General features: G+C 19.6%; 1 protein-coding gene across 1 annotated transcript in view; it reads left to right on the top strand.

The window, feature by feature from the left end:
• The window catches only part of LOC117172170 (ribosomal protein S6 kinase beta-1), a 44,431-nt gene that overhangs the window by 16,625 nt on the left and 8,982 nt on the right, over positions 1-18,824 (top strand). The window contains exons 7-12 of the mRNA XM_033359998.1: positions 4,205-4,333; positions 4,416-4,506; positions 4,806-4,922; positions 5,014-5,145; positions 14,202-14,309; positions 14,435-14,616. Coding sequence (XP_033215889.1) covers positions 4,205-4,333; positions 4,416-4,506; positions 4,806-4,922; positions 5,014-5,145; positions 14,202-14,309; positions 14,435-14,616 — 759 coding nt within the window. The remainder of the gene's footprint in view (positions 1-4,204; positions 4,334-4,415; positions 4,507-4,805; positions 4,923-5,013; positions 5,146-14,201; positions 14,310-14,434; positions 14,617-18,824) is intronic.

Below are 18,824 nucleotides of genomic sequence, written 5' to 3'. Positions count from 1 at the left end.
TTGTTATTATTCGTACACGTTTCATCAGTAATCTTCAACCGCTTTGCAGATGGGCCAAAAGTAAGTTTCACTGGAGGTTTTTCAGTAAAATGTGTGTATGATAGCATACAGACTTTTCGTTTCAACAAAATCAACAAAATTCAGCTTAGGTTAGAAATCCTCATGGTCGAGAGTCGAGATAGCAGTGTCTATACGATTCGTTAGATGGCGCGCAGGGCGGGAAGGAACGGTAGGTTTCGGTAAAGATACGCCGGGAAGAAACTCGAATTTTCGGCCGAGATAGGAAGAAAAATTATTTTTCTAATTGTTATTCTCATTCGTATAGATTAAAACTTAGATTTATCATTTTTAAATACAAAATTACAGAAACTGAATTAATTAATTAATTGTTGAATATTTAACTATTTCGTTGAAAATTCGTTTATTTTTTATTTATTTTTTTTTTTGTTTGTAAAAAATTACTTTTCGTAACATAAAATTTAACTATTTAATTTGTCTTTAAGTATTCAAATGCTTGGTTAAAAGTTGACCTAATTTGTTAGATGTTCATTTTATTGGTCGAAAATTCAAGTATTATGTTTTAAGATCAACTATTAGGTCAAAAATTCAACAGTCTGCTTGAAAATTAAACTATTTTCTTTTTAAAAAAGTCATTTTATTTGGTCAAAAATCTAACTGTTTTTGTTCAAAGTTCCCCACTTTAGATCGAAAAATCGTTCTTCTTGATTAAAAATTCTTTTTTTTTTTTTTTTGTGGAAAAGTTCTTTGGATAAAAACTTTTTGTCGAAAATTTATCATTTTTTATAGAAATTTAATCTTCTTCGTTAAAAATTTATTTTCTTTGTTTGAAAAAAGAGTATATAAATATTAAATGTCTATAAAAAAATGTCAACGAAAAATTGAAATTTTCAATTTATATTTAAATTAGTTTATTCTCAATAAAAAAAATCCCAACTAAATTGATTAATTTTCTTCCACTCATTTTAATTTTTAATGGAATTTTCAACCTAATAGTTGAATTTTCTACCAAAAAGGTAATATTTTTGCGAAAAAATGGCAAATTTTCAAGAAAAGAAAATAATTTTCCACTAAAAAGATAGAATTTCAACAAAAAATAGAAAAGTTAAATTTTTTACCAAACAAATTAATTTTCTACCAGAAAGATAAAATGTTGATTAAAAAAAAAATTTCCTGGAATTTTTAGTTAAAAAATTAATTTTCAATAACAAATAATTTTCAACCTAAAAAGAATAACTTTTAACAAAATAGTTACATTTTGAACCCAAAAGGTTACATTACTACCAAAAAAGACCAAATTTTTTAAAAATAGATTAATTTTCAACTAAAAAGATCAATTTTTCAAAAAAAATTGAGTAGTGTAATTTTCATACAGAGAAATCAGTTTTTAAGCCATAAAGCTATAAAGTTTTCAGCCCGTAAAGAATTTTCGACAAAATATAGAATAGTTAAATTTTTAGTTAATTTTCAGTGAAAAAATTAATTAAAAGCAATCAGTTTTTAGCCCAAAAGATTGTCTTCCATAAAAAAAATCGTCGAAAATGGAATAAATTTATAATTAAAAAAATTAATTTTCAACCAAAAATAACTTACAATAAAAATTTTTGTTCATATAATTTGTAACCTAATAGTTCAATTTTTAACCCAAAAGGTTAATATTCTGTAAAAAAAAAAGCAAAAAACAAATGAATTTTCAATCACCACAAAAATGAAAGTTCCAAGAAAATACAGAAATTTTGAAAAAAAAAAATAAATTCTCAACAATGTAATTCAATTTTAAATCTAAAAGATAAATTTTATACCACAAAAGATACAGTTTCAATAAAATATAGAAATTTTCAACTAAAAAAATTAATTTACAATAAAATTTATTTTTTTATTTTTGAGAATAATTTTTAATGAAATATCTTAATTTTTAATATAATTTTTATTTAAAAGGGTTAATATTCTATTAAAAAAAAAGAATTTTTCAACAGAGAATAGAATATTTTAATTTTTGATTTAGGTAAATAAGTTTCTGCTCAAATAAAATAAATCTTCAACCAAAAAAATGTTAACTAAGTAGTTGAATTTTGAAAAAAAGAAGGCATATTTAATTAAAATGATGAATAATAAAAAAAATAAATTCTTAACAAAATAATTCAATTTTAAATTCAAAAGAAAAATTTTATACCAAAAGAGAAATCAATAAAGTATATCAATTTTCAACTAAAAAAAAAATATATATTTTACAATCAAAAAATAATCCTTTTTCCAAACAAGAATCATTTTTAACATATTATATTAATTTTTAATACAAATTTTAACCAAAATGGTTAATGTACTATAGAAATAGGCCATTTTTCAACAAAATATATCAATTTTTTAACAGGAATGGTTTGATTTGTAGTTAAATAAATAAGTTTTGAAACAAATAAAATAAATTTTAAACCAAAAAAATGAATTTTCTACCAAAAAGATTAAATGTCTGGAAAAAAATTTCCATGTAAATGAAAGTTTTAACAAAATGCAGAACTTTAAAAAAAAATTTGTATTTTCAACTGAATAAGATGAATGTTCAAACAAGCATGATAAATTTAAATTTTCAATTAAAAAATTAATTTTTAGTCAAAAGAAAAAATAGTTCTTAACCAAAAAGATTAATTTTCTTTCAAAAAATAATCATTTTTAATAAAATACATGAATTTTCATCAATTAGTTGAATTTTCAATTAAAAATTATTATTGTTGAACCAAACATGGAATAGTTAAATTTCCAGTCAAGAAAATAATTCAGAAAGAATGTTAACAAAATAGTTAAACTTAGAAGAAAAAGATTTATTTTACAAAAATGATGAATCAACAAAAAAAAATTTAACAAAGTTGTCCAATTTTCAACAACAAAAAAAATGGATTTTTTACCAAAACGATTAAATATCTATAAAAAAACTTTCTACATAAATTTAGTTGAATTTTTGGTTAACAAACCGTTAATTTTCAAAACTAATTTTCTAAAGAAAAAATAACACAATATATGAACTTTTAACAAAATCTTTGAATTTTTAATCTTATAGTTAATTTTCAACTAAAAGGGTTAATTTGCTACCAAAAAAAGATAATTTTTTAACAAATGGATGAATTTTCCCCTAAAAAATATCATTTTTCCCACAAAAAATAGAATAGTTTATGTTTTACTTAAATAAATAAGTTTTTAAATAAATAAAATAAATTTTCAAACCAAAGAAATGAATTTTCTACCAAAAATATTAAATGTCTATACAAAAAAAAACTTCCTACATGAATTTAATTAAATTTTGAGTTAAAAAATTAATTTTCCATAACCACAAAAATTAAAGTTGAAAAAAATATGTGAATTTTTTAACAAATATGTTAAATTTTTAACGAAATAAATTAATTTTGAACCAAATAGTTAAATTTTCTGCCGAAAAGGTTATATTTCTACGAGAAGAAGACAATTTTTAAACAAAATAAATGAATTTCCAACTAAAAAAGATAAATTGTCAACAAAAAATAGAAAAGTTTAATTTTAAATTAGATTAAATTTTCGACGAAATTAAATCTCTAGAAAAATTTTTGAGGCAAATTTAGTTAAATTTTGAGTTAAAAACTTAATTTTCAATAACCACAAAAATAAAAGTTTCAACAAAATACAGAACTTTTAAAACAAATAGTAGTTGAATTTTCAACTAAAGAATATTAATGTGAAACAAAACATGGAATAGATAAATAAGAAAATATTTCGAAAGAATGTTAACAAAATAGTTCCATTTAAAAGAAAATGAATTTTCTACCGAAAAAATTCTTCAAAAATTTAGTTAAATTTTTTGTTAAATAACAATTAATTTTCAAAACTAATTTTCTAAACAAAAAAAAATAACAAAGTAAAAAATAGTTTATGTTTTAGTTAAACAAATAAGTTTTGAAACAAATAAAATGAATTTTCTGCCAGAAAGATTAAATGTCCATAAAAAAAAATGTTCTACATAAATTTAGTTAAGAAAATAAATTTTCCATAATTACAAACATGATATGGTTAAAAAAATTTTAACTATAAATAGTTAAATTTAGAAAAAAAAAAGTTTTATTTAACTAAAATGATGAATGAACCAAGAAAATAGGTTCACGTAGTAGATTTAAAAAAAATGGATAATTAAAGAACGAAAAATTGAATAAATGGTAAATTTTAGAGATTTGAAGCCTGAAAATATTTTGCTGGACAGCGAAGGACACGTAAAACTCACCGACTTTGGTCTCTGCAAAGAGCATATTCAGGAAGGAACTGTAACCCACACATTTTGTGGTACAATTGAATATATGTGAGTCCAGTTTCCATTCTTATCTGGAAAAATTATTTTAAAAATTCCAATCAGATTTCTGACGATTGAGGAATTTTTTCAGGGCACCTGAAATTCTGACAAGAAGTGGTCATGGAAAGGCCGTTGATTGGTGGAGTCTGGGTGCCTTGATGTTCGACATGCTCACTGGAATGGTACTCAATCCACAATTATTATTTTATTTAAATTACATTATATTATATTATATTTCCTATTATATATTGTGAATTTAAATTTAACTAATTTAAATCTGACTAAAATCAAATTTCAAATCCTATTTATTTAAAAAAAAAAAGATTTTAAAAATGTCCTAAAAAATAAATTAACTCTTTCATTGGACAAAAATAAAGAAAACTGGATGAGAAGCAAATAAAAATAAAATATATAAAAACATTTGTAAAAAATAATTCTCATTTTTTCTGTATTATTTAATTTGTTCTTTGATTTTTGAAAGCCCCCTTTTACCGGCGCAGACAGAAGGAAAACAATAGAAAAAATTCTGAGAGGAAGGTTGGTTCTCCCTCAGTATCTCACAACCGAAGCGAGAGATTTGATTCGCAAATTGCTAAAAGTTAGTCTCGAAAAGTACAATAAATAATTTTAAATAAAAATGAGTTATGTTTATTTATTTATTTATTTATTTTTATTTTATTTTTTTACAGAGACAAGTGATTCAAAGGTTAGGCTCTGGACCGGAAGATGCTGAGCAAATAATGAAACACAATTTCTTCATGCATATTAACTGGCAAGATGTGATTTCTCGCAAGCTCGAACCTCCCTTCAAACCATCTTTGGTAAGTATTTCTGATCAAAATAATTTTTAATACAAGTTCGGAAAAGACGAATTTTTGAAAAAATTAATTGAATCTTCAATTAAAAAAAAAATTTTCTGGAAAAAAATTCATTTTTTTTTTTTCGTTCATTAAGAATATAACTGTATCAATTTTTTTAAATTCGTCTTTTTTTAACTTGTATTACAAATGATTTTATTTGTATTTTAAATTATGTATTAAAAATAGAATAGTTAAATTTTCAGTTGAAAAGTTAATTTTCAAAAAAAAAATAAATCTTCAACGAAAAATAGTTGAATTTTCAACCAAAAAACTGAATTTTTAACCCAAAAAATGAATTTTATACCAAAAATAAAATAGTCGAAAATTTATTCGGTGGAAATTGAATCTTTTCGGTTGAAAATTCATGGGTTTAATTGAAAATTAAATATCCTCAAACACTGCTTTCTCTAAATAATACTAAACTGTTCTATTTTTTGTTGAAAAATTAATCTTTTTACTTGAAAATTCAGTTATTAGATTGAAAATTCAAGTTAAAATAAAAAAATGTTGTGGACGATTACATTTTTTTCTTAGAAATTTATTTATTTAACTAAAAATTAAACTATTACATTTTTTATTGAATTTTTTTTTGTTTGAAAAACTTCTTCTTAGTTAAAAATTCATCGCTTTGGTAGAAAATTTAACAAATTTTGCAAATTTTATTTTTGCTAGAAAATTCATTTATTTTGTCAGAAACTTAATTCTCGAACTGAAAATTAAACTATTATATTTTTTATTGAAAAATTAATCTTTTTTTATTATATATTCATCTATTTTATTAAAAATTACTTTTTTTTGGTAGAAAAATATATTTTTTTATATTTTGTATAAATTTAATTTATTTCGTCAGAAGCTTATTTCTCTAACTTAAAATCAAACTTTTTTTTTTTTTGAAAAATTCTTTTTTTAAATGTGGAAATTCATGTATTTTGTTAAAAATGATTCCTTTTTGGTAGAAAATTACAGTTTTTTTATATCGAAAACTAAATTTTTTAACTAAAGATTTAACTATTTTTATGTCAAAAACTGTTTTTTGATAGAAATTTAATCTTTTTAAGTAGAAAACTTTTTATTGAAAATTAGTATTTCCTGGTTGAAAATTCTGTTTTTGGTTGAAAAATTAAAAAATTTTGGAAAATTAATTTTTGCTAGAAAATTCGTGTATTTTATTAAAAATTAATTCTTTTTTGCAGAAAAAAATATTTTTTTATAGTGAAAGCTAATTTTTATAACTCAAGATTTAATTGAATTTATGTAAAAAAAATTGTCTTTTTATATAAGTTGAATCTTTTTGGTAGAAAATTGTTTTTTTAATTGAAAATTAGTAATATTTTTCAGTTTTAAATTCAATTGTTATATTGGAAATTCCAGTTAAGATTAAAGTTTTTGTTTGAAAATTAGTTTTGTTTTTATTTATTTAACTAAAAATTAAACTATTCAATTTTTCCTTGATTTATTTTTATTTTTTATAGACATTTAGTTTCTTAGTTAAAAATTTATCTTTTTGGTTGAAAATTTAACAAATTTTGTAAATTTCATTTTTGCTAGCAATTTTCTCTTTTTTATAGAAAATTAATTTTTTTTATCGAAAACTTATTTCTCCAACTGAAAATTAAGCTTTTTTATTTTTTGTTCAAAAATTCTTTTTTTTTAATGTTGAAATTTATGTATTTTGTTAAAAAATTATACCTTTTTGGTAGAACATTATTTTTTTTGTATTGAAAGCTAGTTTTTTTTAACTAAAGATTTAACTATGTTTATGACAAAAACTTTTTTTATAGAAATTTAATCTTTTCAAGTAGAAAACTGGTTTTTATTGAAAATTAGTATTTCCTGGTTGAAAATTCTGTTTTTGGTTGAAAAATTAATCTTTTTTATTTAAAATTTCAACTATTAGATTGAAAATTCAAGTTAAAATTAAAATTTTTGGTTGAAAATTAGTTTTTTTGTTAAAACTTTTTTTAACTAAAAATTAAAATGTCAAATTTGTTGTTAAATTTTTTTGTTTGAAAGACATTTAATCTTCTTTGTTAAAAATTCATGGCTTTCTTAGAAAATTTAACAATTTTTGGAAAATTCATTTTTGCTAGAAAATTCATATATTTTATTAAAAATTACTTCTTTTTGGTAGCAAAATATATTTTTTCATATTGAAAGCTAGTTTTTTTAACTAAAGATTTAATTAAATTTGTGTGAAAAAAATTGATTTTTATGTAAAATTAATCTTTTTGGTAGAAAATTGTTTTTTCAAACTGAAAATTAGTAACCTTTTTTAGTTGTAAATTCAATTATGACATTGAAAATTCCAGTTAAAGTTAAAGTTTTTGTTTGAAAATGAGTTTTGTTTTTATTTATTTAACTAATAATTAAACTATTCAACTTTTCGTTGATTTATTTTCATTTTTTCCAGAAACTTTATTTTTTCGGTATAAAATTAATTTATATGATCAGAAACTTATTTCTCTAACTAAAAATTAGACTATTTTATTTTTTGTTGAAAAATTATTTTTTGTTTAATGTTGAAATTCATGTATTTTGTTAAAAATTATTCCTTTTTGGTAAAAAAGTATAATTTTTTTTTATATTGAAATCTAATTTTTTAAACTAAGGATTTAACTATATTTATGTGAAAACTTTTTTTTTTATAGAATTTTAATCTTTTTAAGTAAAAAACTGATTTATATTGAAAATTAGTATTTCCTGGTTGAAAATTCTGTTTTTGGTTGAAAAATTAATCTTGTTTATTTGTCAATTCAACCGTTAGCCTGAAAACTCCAGTTAAAATAAAAAATTTTTGTTGCAAATTAGTCTTTTGGATTAAAAATTTATATATTTAACTAAAAATTCAACTATTCAATTTTTCGTTAAAATTCCTTTTTATAGATATTTAATCTTCTTAGTTAAAAATGCATCTTTTTGTTTGAAAATATTTTGGAAATTGCATTTTTGTTAGAAGATTGATCTTTTCGGTAGAAAATTAATTTACTTGGTCAGAAACATATTTCTCTGACTAAAAATTAAACTATTCTATTTTTCGTTGAAAAATTATTCTTTTTTAGTTGAAAATGCATGTATTTTCTTTTTAAATTATTCCTTTTTGGTAGAGAAATTTATAGAAATTTCATCTTTTTGGTAGAAAACTGTTTTGTTTTTTTTTTTAATTGAAAATTAGTATTTCCAGATTGAAAATTCTGTTTTTCGTTAAAGATTCATAATTTTAGTTCCAAACTCATCTCTGGGTTTGAAAACTTTGATAACTCTTTTTTGTCGAAATTTTTTTCGATAGAAACTTAATCTTTTCGGTTGAAAATTTATCTGTTTGATAGAAAATTTAACTATTTCATTGAAAATTAAACTATTTTTTTGTTGTTGAAAAATTAATCTTTTTTAGTTCAAAATTTATGTATTTTGTTAGAAAGTATTCCTTTTTGGTAGTGATAATTAGTTTTTTTTTATATTTAAAACTAATTTTAGTAAAATAAAGATCTAAATAAATTTTAGTCAAACACTTTTTTTTCATATAAATTTAATCTTTTTGGTAGAAAACGCGTTTTTATTGATAAATAGTATTTCCAAGTTGAAAATTCTGTTTTTGGTTAAAGATTCATAATTTCAGTTCAAAGTTCATCTTTTGGTTTTAAAATTTTGCTATTTTGTTGAAATTTCTTTTTTTTTTTTTTAATTAATGGTTTTTGTTAAAAAAATTTCTTTGTTAGTAGAAAATTCAACTAATAATCTACATGGTTTAAAAGTTAACTATTGGTTAGAAAACACATGTATTTTGTTAACAATTAGTATTTTTTGGTAAAAAATTCATATTTTCGTTGTTAGGAATATAATTATGGTTGAAAATTAATGTGTTTTAGTTGATGATTCAATTAGTTTTCAACCATACATAGAATGGTTAAATTTTCAACTAAAAACTTAATTTTCAAAAAAAAATAAATTTTTAATGAAAAAAATGTTGAATTTTCAACAAGAAAAATGAATTTTCTACAAAAAAGGAAATTTTCTACAAAACACATCAATAGCCATTTAAAAAAGATAAATTTTTAACCAAAAATAAAATAGTCGAAATTTTGTTAGCTGGAAGTTAAATCTTTTCGGTTGAAAATTCATCTGGTTTATTGAAAATTTAACTATTTCTTTGAAAATTAATTTTTTTTGGTCAGAAATTTATTTCTCTAACTGAAACTGAAACTATTCTATTTTTTGTTGAACATTTCATCTTTTTTAGTTGAAAATTCAGCTATTAGATTGAAAATTTCAGGTAAAATTAAAATTTTTGGTTGAAAATTATTTTGGTTTGATGGAAAGTTAATTTATTCAACTAAAAATTACACTATTCAATTTTTCGTTGAATTTTTGTTTTATAGACATTTAATCTTCTTAGTTAAAAGGTTGAAAATGAACAAATTTTGCCAATTTCATTTTTGCTAGACGATTATTTTTTTGGTAGAAAATTCATCCATTTTATCAAAAAATTATTTATTTAACTAAAAATTAAAGTATAATATAAATATTCCATAATTTTACACAAAAATTCATCTCTTTAATTTAACATTTAGTTTTTGACTACAAATTTCAATAATTTTATAAAAATCCAATTGTTCTAATTAAAAATATATTACTTTGTTTGAAAATCTAATTATTTAGAAAAAAAAATTGGCATGGAAAGTTAGTTTTTTTAAGGAAAATAATTTTTTTAATGAAAATTTAACTTATTCTAATTAAATAATTCATAATTTTAGTTGAAAATTCATCTTTTTGGTTGAAAATTAATTTCTGTAAATTAAAATTAAATTATTTATGTTTTGTTTCACAATTTATCTTTCTCATTGAAAATTCATTTTGATAATTTTATTTTCAAACTCATCACTTTGGTTGAAATTTAAACTATTTTTTTTTGAAAATTAGTTTTCTGTTTTAGTTATTTTTTTTTAGGAAAGTAATTTTTTTAACTGAAAATTTAACTCATTCCAATTGAATAATACATAATTTTAGACAAAAATTCATCTCTTTATTTTAACAAACTTTCAATTAGAAACATTATTTTTAAACCAAAAAAAGAGAGAATTTTCAACAAAATACCAAAGTTTTCAAACCAGGAGTTGGATTTTGAATTAAAATGATGAATCTTAGATCAAAAACAGAATTTTCAACCTGAAAATACTAAATTTCAAGAAAAAAATAGTATTCTGCCAGAAAGATTGAATTTCTATAAAAAAAAAGTTTTTGGCATAAATTTAGTTAGATTTTTAGTAATAAAAATTAGTTTTCAATATATAAAAAAAAACTAATTTTCTACGAAAAAGGAATACTTTGTAATTAAATACATGAATTTTCAAATAAAAAAGATTAATTTTTCAACAAACAAAAAATAAATAATTTAATTTTCAATTAGAGAAATAAGTTTCTGACCACGTAAATTAATTTTCTACCGAAGATAAATTTTCGAACAAAAATGCAATTTCCAAAATATGTTAAATTTTCAACCAAAAAGATGCATTTTTAACTAAGAAGATTAAATATCTATAAGAAAGAATTTTAACGAAAAATTTAATAGTTGAATTTTTAGTTAAATATATCAATTTTTAATAAAAAAGAATAACTTGCAACAAACATTTTTTTATTTTAACTGGAGTTTTCAACCAAAAACAGAATTTTCAACCAGAAAATACTAATTTTCAATAAAAAATAGTTCTCTACTTAAAAGGAATAAATTTTTGTAAAAAAAAAGTTTTTGACATAAATATAGTTAAATCTTTAGTGTAAAAAATTAGTTTTCAATATCAAAAAAATCAATTTTGTAGAAAAAATGAAATTTGTTTAATTTTCAACCAAAAATATGAATTTTGAACTAAGAAGATTAAATGGCTATAAAAAATAAATTAACGAAAAATTGAATAATTTAATTTATAGTTAAATAAATTTAAAAAAAAAACTAATTTTCAAACAGAAACTTTAATTTTAAATGGAATTTTAAATGTAATAATTGAATTTACAACTAAAAAAAGTTAATAATTTTCAATTTAAAAAAAGGATTACTACCAAAAAGATATGGAAAAGAAAACATTTTTTTGACATAGATTTAATTAAATCTTCATTTAAAAAATTAGCTCTCAATATTTAAAAATATTTATTTTTCTACCAAAAAGGAATCATTTTTAACAAAATACATGAATTTCAAGATTAAAAAAAAAAGAAATTTTTCAACAAAAAATAGTATAGTTTAATTTTCAGTTAGGGAAATAAGTTTCTGACCAAATAAATTAATTTTCTATTAAAAAGATAAATTTTCTAACAAAAACAAAATTTGCAACATTTGTTAAATTTTGAAGGATAAAGATAAATTTTTAACTAAGATGATTAAATTTCTGTTTAAAAAAATAAACGAAAAATTGAATAGTTTAATTTTTATGTAAATAGATAAATTTTTAATAAAATAAAACTAAGAACCTAGAATTTTAATTTTAACTGGAATTTATAATCTAACCGTTGAATCGTCAAATAAAATACATTCATTTTCAACCTTACTGTTATATTAAAAAGAAAACACAATTCTTTACCCGAACCCAATAGTTGAGTTTTCTACAGTTTTTCTACCAAACTGGAATAATTTTTAACGAAATACCTGAATTTCAACATTAAAAAAATTAATTTTTCAACAAAAAATAGTATAGTTTAATTTTTAGTTAGGGAAATAATTTCCTGACCAAGTAAATTAATTTTCTGCAAATAAACAAAAAAATTTCCAGCAAAATTGAAATTTACAAAATTTGTTAAATTTTCTACTAAAACGAAGAATTTTTAACTAAGAAGATTAAATGTCTGTCAAAAAAATTTCAATAACAAATTGACTAGTTTAATTTTTAGTTAATGAAATTTAAAAAACTAGTTTTCAAAACATTTTAATTTTAACTGGAATTTTTATTCTTATATTTGAATTTAGAACTAAAAAAGATGGACTTTTCAACAAAAAATAGAATTTTTAACTTGGAAATACTAATTTTCAATAAAAACCAGTTTTCTACGAAAAAGGTAATATTTAAAAAAAAATTTTACACAAATTTAATTAAATCTTTACTTAAAAAATAATAATTTTCTACCAAAAAGGAATAATTTTCAACAAAATATATGAATTTTAAATTTAAAAAAATCAATTTTTCAACAAAAAATAGAATAAATTAATTTTCTATCAAAATGATAAATTTTCTAGCAGAAATAAAATTTGCAAAATTTGTTTAAATTTTTAACCAAAAAGATGATTTTCTAACTAAAAAGACCAAATATCTATAAAAAAAATTTAACGTAACATTTAGTACGTGAATTTAGACAAAATTTTAGACAAAAATTCATCTCTTTATTTGAACATTTAGTTATTGATTAAAAATTTCATTATTCAATTTTTGGTTGAAAAATGATCTTTTTTATTTGAAAATACATCTTTTTTGGTAGAAATTAATCTTCTTGGTTGAAAATTATTCTTTTTGGGCAAAAATTTAATTATTTTACTTTAAACAATCATTATTTTCGTTGAAAATTCATCTTTCTGCGTTAAAATTCAACTATTCCAGCTTAGTATTTACAATTTTAGTTGAAAATTCATCACTTTCTTTGAAAATGTAACTATTTTATTAAAAGATACTCTTTTTAGGAAAGTAATTTTTTAAACTGAAAATTTAACTTATTCTAATTCCATAGTTTTAGTTGAAAATTCATCTTTTTGGTTGAAAATTAATTTTTTTAAATTAAAAATTTAATTATTTATGTTTTGTCAGACAACTTATCTTTCTGATTGAAAATTATTTTTTGTTTGTTAAAAATTTCACTCTTTTTTGTTAAAGATTCAGAATTTCCGTTCAAAATTCATTTTTCTGGTTTAAAATTCTACTATTTCAGTTAAATATTCACAATTTTATTTTTACATTCATCACTTTCTTTGAAAATTGAATTATTTTCTTTAAAATCCGTTTTTTTTTTTTTTGTTGAAAATTAACTTTTTTAACTAGGAATGTTACTATTCCATTTCCAGTTTAAAATGATTATTTTTTAGTTAAAAATTCAACTATTTGGTTAAAAACTTGACTTTTTTGATTAAAAATTTCACTATTTCGTTAAAACTTCTTCATGTAGTTTGTTGAAAAATTGTATTTTTTTTTTAAGTTTCTTCTTTTGAGAAAATTTAGTTTTTTAAGGAAAGTATTTTCTTTAGGAAAGTAATTTTTAAGCTAAAAATTTACCTCATTCCAATTGAATATTCCATAATTTTATGCAAAAATTCCTCTGTTATTTGAACATTCAAAAATCCAATTATTCTAGTTAAAATGAATTATTTTCGTTGAAAATTCATCTTTTTGGCTGAAAATTAATTTTTTATTGAAAATTCATTTTTTTTTAAATTCATATTGTTTGAAAATTTCTAAAAATTTAACCATTCAATTTTTGGTTTAAAAATTATTTTCAGTTAAAAACTCATCTTTTTTGGTAGAAATTAATATTTTGGGTTGAAAATGAATCTTTTTGGTCAAAAATCAAATTATTCTATTTTAAAATTAATTATTTTCATTGAAAATTCATCTTTCTGGTTTAAAATTCAACTATTTCAGTTAAGTATTGACAATTTTATTTAAAAATCCATCACTTTGTTTGAAAATGTAACTATTTTGTAAAAAGTTAGTTTTTTTTTAGGAAATTAATTTTTTTTAATGTAAATTTAACTTATTCTAATTGAATATTTCATAGTTTTAGTTGAAAATTAATTTTTTTAAATTAAAATTAATTATTTATGTTTTGTTTGACAATTTATCTTTCTGATTGAAAATTAATTTGTTGTTGAAAATTTAACTATTACATTTGTTGTAAAGAATTGTTATTGTTAGACGAAAATGTAAGTATTTGTTTGAAAATTCCTTTATTTTGCTCTGTTCTGTTTTTAATTAACGTCATAAATTAAAATAAATTTTTATTGCATTTTGCAGGAAATATTTAATTTCTTAATATTTTTTTTTCAACAGAAAAGTGCGGATGATACGTCACAATTTGACGAACAATTCACAGCAACAGTGCCTGTCGATTCTCCCGTTGAGAGCACTTTGAGTGAATCTGCAAATCTGATTTTCCAAGTTAGTCGTCTCATTAATGATAAATTCGTATCTTTCAATTGTTTAAATTTATGAAATTTATATATTTTTTTTATAAAAAAAAATATATATATATATATAATTTTTATGAATTTATTTTTCTTCAGGGATTTACGTATGTAGCGCCGAGCGTTCTGGAAGAAATGTACACTCAACAGCCAAGAGTTGTTCATGCCAAAAGTCAATCGAGACATTTTTTTGGAAGTAGCCACAGTGGGAATTTCCACGGATTCTCGCCAAGAACTCCCGACGCTCATTTACGTCCCTCTGCCCAATTTCACCAGCACAGGTAAATTAAATTACTATAATAAAAATCAAAGAAATTCAATTGTATTTTAATTATTTACAAAAAATACTTGATTAAATTTGTGTTACGTTAATTTTTAACAAATAATTATATTCTTAACAAAATAATTCATTCTTCAATCGGATAATTATATTTTTAGTCAAGAAGTTTCATTTTTAACTTAATTATTTAATTTTTTAATCCTTTGAGATACATTTTCATAAAAATGGTCCAATTTTCAAGCAAAATAGTTTAACTATCAAGTAAAGAATAAAATTTTAAAGAAAATAGAAGAAATTTCAACAAAAAAAAAACTATATCAAATAATTAAATTTTTAACAAAATAGTTGAATTTTAATTCAAATAATTCAATTTTTAATAAAACAGTTGAATACTCAAGTCATTGAATTTTTAATCCACTTAGATACATTTTCTACAAAATGGTTAAATTCTCAAACAAAAAATGGTCGAATTTTCAAGATAAAGACGATTTTTTCAAGAAAAAAGCTTACTTTTCAACAAAAAAGTTAATAGAAAATAAAACTACAACCCACAAGAACGAATTTTTAATAAAACAGTGGAATTTCCAACCAAAAAATCTGACTTTAATAAAATATTTTAATTTTAAACCGAATAATTTAATATTTAACAAAATAGTTGAATTTTTGAACAAATAATTAAAATTTCAACAAAATAATTAAATTTTCAATAAAACAGTTAAGTTTCCAAGCAAAAAAGCTGACTTTAATCAAATATTTCAATTTTCTACCAAATATTTAATTTCTTAACAACATTTTTTCAAACCGAATAATTCAATATTTAACAAAATAGTTGAATTTTTGAACAAATAATTAAAATTTCAACAAAATAATTAGATTTTTAATAAAATAGTTAAATTTTTAACCAAATCATTGAATTTTTAATCTACAAGGATGCATTTTCAACCAAATGTTCCAACTTTCAAACAAAAAATAGCTGAATTTTCCAGATTATTATTTAACAAAACAGTTACATTTTCAATCAGATAATTAAAATTTAAAAAAAAAAACTTTTTCAACCGAATAATTAAATTCTCAAATCAAATAATTATTTTCTTAACAAAATAGTTGAATTTTCAACCAAATAATTCGATTTTTTTACTTAATATTAAAATTTTACTTAATGAAAATTAATAAAAATTAACTAGAAAAATAAAATTAACTTAATAAAAATTTTAACAAAATAGTTTAATTTTTTGATCAAAAAATGAAATTTTTAATCTACAAAAAGATGCATTTCTAACAAAACGGTCCAATTAAAAAAAAAAAGATTTGAATTTTTTAACAAACAATTAATTATTTAACAAAATAGTTCCATTTACAATCAAATAATTAAAATTTTAACAAAATAGTTGAATTTTCAAACAAAAAATTAAATATTTAATAAAAGAGTTGATTTTCTTAACTAAATCATTTAATTTTTATTCAAATAAGATAAATTTTGAATAAAGTTGTCCAATTTTCTAACAAATAATAGCTAAATTTTCAAGATAAAGACGATTTAAGAAAATAGACATTAACGACTTTGACAAAATTGTTGAATTTTCCATCAAATAATTAAATTGTTAACGAAATAGTGTAATTTTTAAATAAATAATTAAATTCTTAACAAAATAGTTTAATTTTCAACCAAATAATTGAATTTTTAAAGAAATAGTTGAATTTTTTAACAAATAATTAAATTTTTAATAAAAGAGTTGAATTTTTTACCAAATCGTTGAACTTGTAATCTATAATAATGCTTTTTCAACAAAATAGTCCAATGTTTAAACAAATAATAGCTGAATTTTCAAGATACTCTATTTTTAACAATATAGTTGAATTTTAAATTAAATAATTAAATTTTTAACAAAATAGTTCACTTTTCAAATAAAAAATAGTCGAACTTTCAAGATAAAAACGACTTTTTTTAGAAAAAAGTTCACTTTTCAACAAAAAAAAAGGCAATAAAAGATTAGTTTCAATCTAAAAGAACGAATTTTTAATAAAACAATTATTTTTAACAAAATAGTTGATTTTTAAACAAATTAATTAGATTGATAAAAAATGAGTTGAATTTTTAATAAAAGATTTGAATTTTCAATTTATGAAGAGGCATTTTCAAAAAATTGGTCCAATTTTAAAACAAATTATTTAAACTTTGAAAACTAAAAGTCGAATATTTTAGAATAAAGTTGAATTTCAACAAAAAAGTTAATAAAAGATGAACTTTTTTAATCTAAAATGAAGAATTTTCAATAAAGCAGTTAAATTTACGATCGAAAAAGCTGAGTAACAGAATATTTGAATTTTTAACCGAATAATTAAATTTTTAATTAGACGATTTTAACCAAATCCTTGAATTTTTAATCGACAAAGATATATTTTCAACCAATTGTAAATCAACTTTAAAGTCTTTAACGAATTTCATAAAATAGTTAAATTTTCACTGAAATAATTCAATTTTTTAATAAATAATTAGATTTTTAACGAAATAGTTGAAATTTTTAATCAAATAATTATATATTTAATGAAATAGTTGAATTTCTAAACAAATAATTACATTTTTAACAAAATAGTTGAATTTTTTACCCAATAATTAAATATTTTTAAAAATTTTTATTTAATAAGACACATTTTCAACCAAATTTTTCAACTTTCAAACAAAAAATAACTGAATTTTCAAGGTAAAGACGATCGAACAAAATAGTTCAATTTTCAATCGAATAATTAAAGTTTTAACAAAGTATTTTTTTGTAAATTTTTAAACAAATAATTAAATATTAAATGAAATAGTCGAATTAAAAAGAAATCAATTTTTAGCAATATAGTTGAATTTTAAATGAAATAATTAAATTTTTAACAGTTGAATTTTAAACCAAATAATTTAATTTTTAATCCACTAAGATACATTTTCCACAAAATAGTTAAATTTTCAAACAAAAAGTAGTGGATTTTTCAACAAAAAAGTTCATAAAAGATGAACTTCCATTCCAAAATGATGTATTTTGAATAAAACAATTGATTTTTCAACCAAATAATTAATTCCTTAACAAAATTGTTACTTTTTTAGCCGAATGATGGAATATTCAAGAAAATAGTTGAATTTTCAAACAAATAATGAAATATTTAACGGAATAATTAATTTTTAAATAAAATAGTTGAATTTTCAACAACGTGATACAGAATATAATTTTAAAAAAGTTAATAAAAAATGAACTTTCAATCCAAGAGAACGAATTTTCAATAAAAAATTTAATTTTTCAATCTAATAATTACGTTTTTAATTAAATAGTTAAATTTTTAACCAGAGAACTAAAACAAAAACGTTAATCAAAGATAAACTTTCAATCAAAAATGACAAATTTTCCATAAAACAGTTTAATTTTTTATCAAAAAAGCTGATTTAATTAAAATATTTGAATTTCCATCGAAATAATTAATTATTAAACGAAATAGTAAAATGTTCAATGAAACAATTAAAATTTTTAAACATAATATTTGAAGTATTGACAAAATAATTTAATTCTAAACAAAATAGTTTAATTTATAATAAAAAAGGTCGAATTATTAATCCACAAAAGATGCATTTATAACAAATTGGTCCAATTTTCAAACAAAATAATCGATTTTTTAACAAAATAATTAATTATTTAACGAAATAGTAAAATTGTTTGCAAAATAATTCAATATTTAATAAAATAAATAATTTTTTAACAAAATAGTTGAATGTTTTTATCAAAAGGTGGAATTTTCAATCTACAAAAAGATGCATTTCTAAAAAAATGGTCCAATTTTCATACAAAATATTTGAATTATTAAACAAATCATTAATTATTTAACGAAATAGTTTAATTTTTAATTAAATAATTAAATTTTTAATAAAGTAATTAAATATTTAATGAAATAATTGAATTTTTAAATAAATAATCAAATTTTTGACAAAAAAGTTGAATTTTAAATTAAATAATTAAATTTTTAAGAAAAAAGCTAGATTTTTAACGAAATAGTTGAATTTTTTATAAAATAATTAAATGCGTAATGAAATAATTAAATTTTTATAGAAATAGTTGAATTTTTAATAAAATAATAAAATATTTAATGAAATAATTGAATTTTTAACAAAATAGTTAAATTCTTAACGAAATAGTTAAAGTTTCAAACAAATAATTAAAATTCTAATAAAAGAGTTGA

The sequence above is a fragment of the Belonocnema kinseyi genome, chromosome 1 (assembly GCF_010883055.1).
Source record: "Belonocnema kinseyi isolate 2016_QV_RU_SX_M_011 chromosome 1, B_treatae_v1, whole genome shotgun sequence".
In the NCBI taxonomy this organism is placed as follows: Eukaryota; Metazoa; Arthropoda; class Insecta; order Hymenoptera; family Cynipidae; genus Belonocnema; species Belonocnema kinseyi.
The sequence above is the reverse complement of the archived record's forward strand: the minus strand, read 5'-3'. Positions and strand labels throughout refer to the sequence as shown.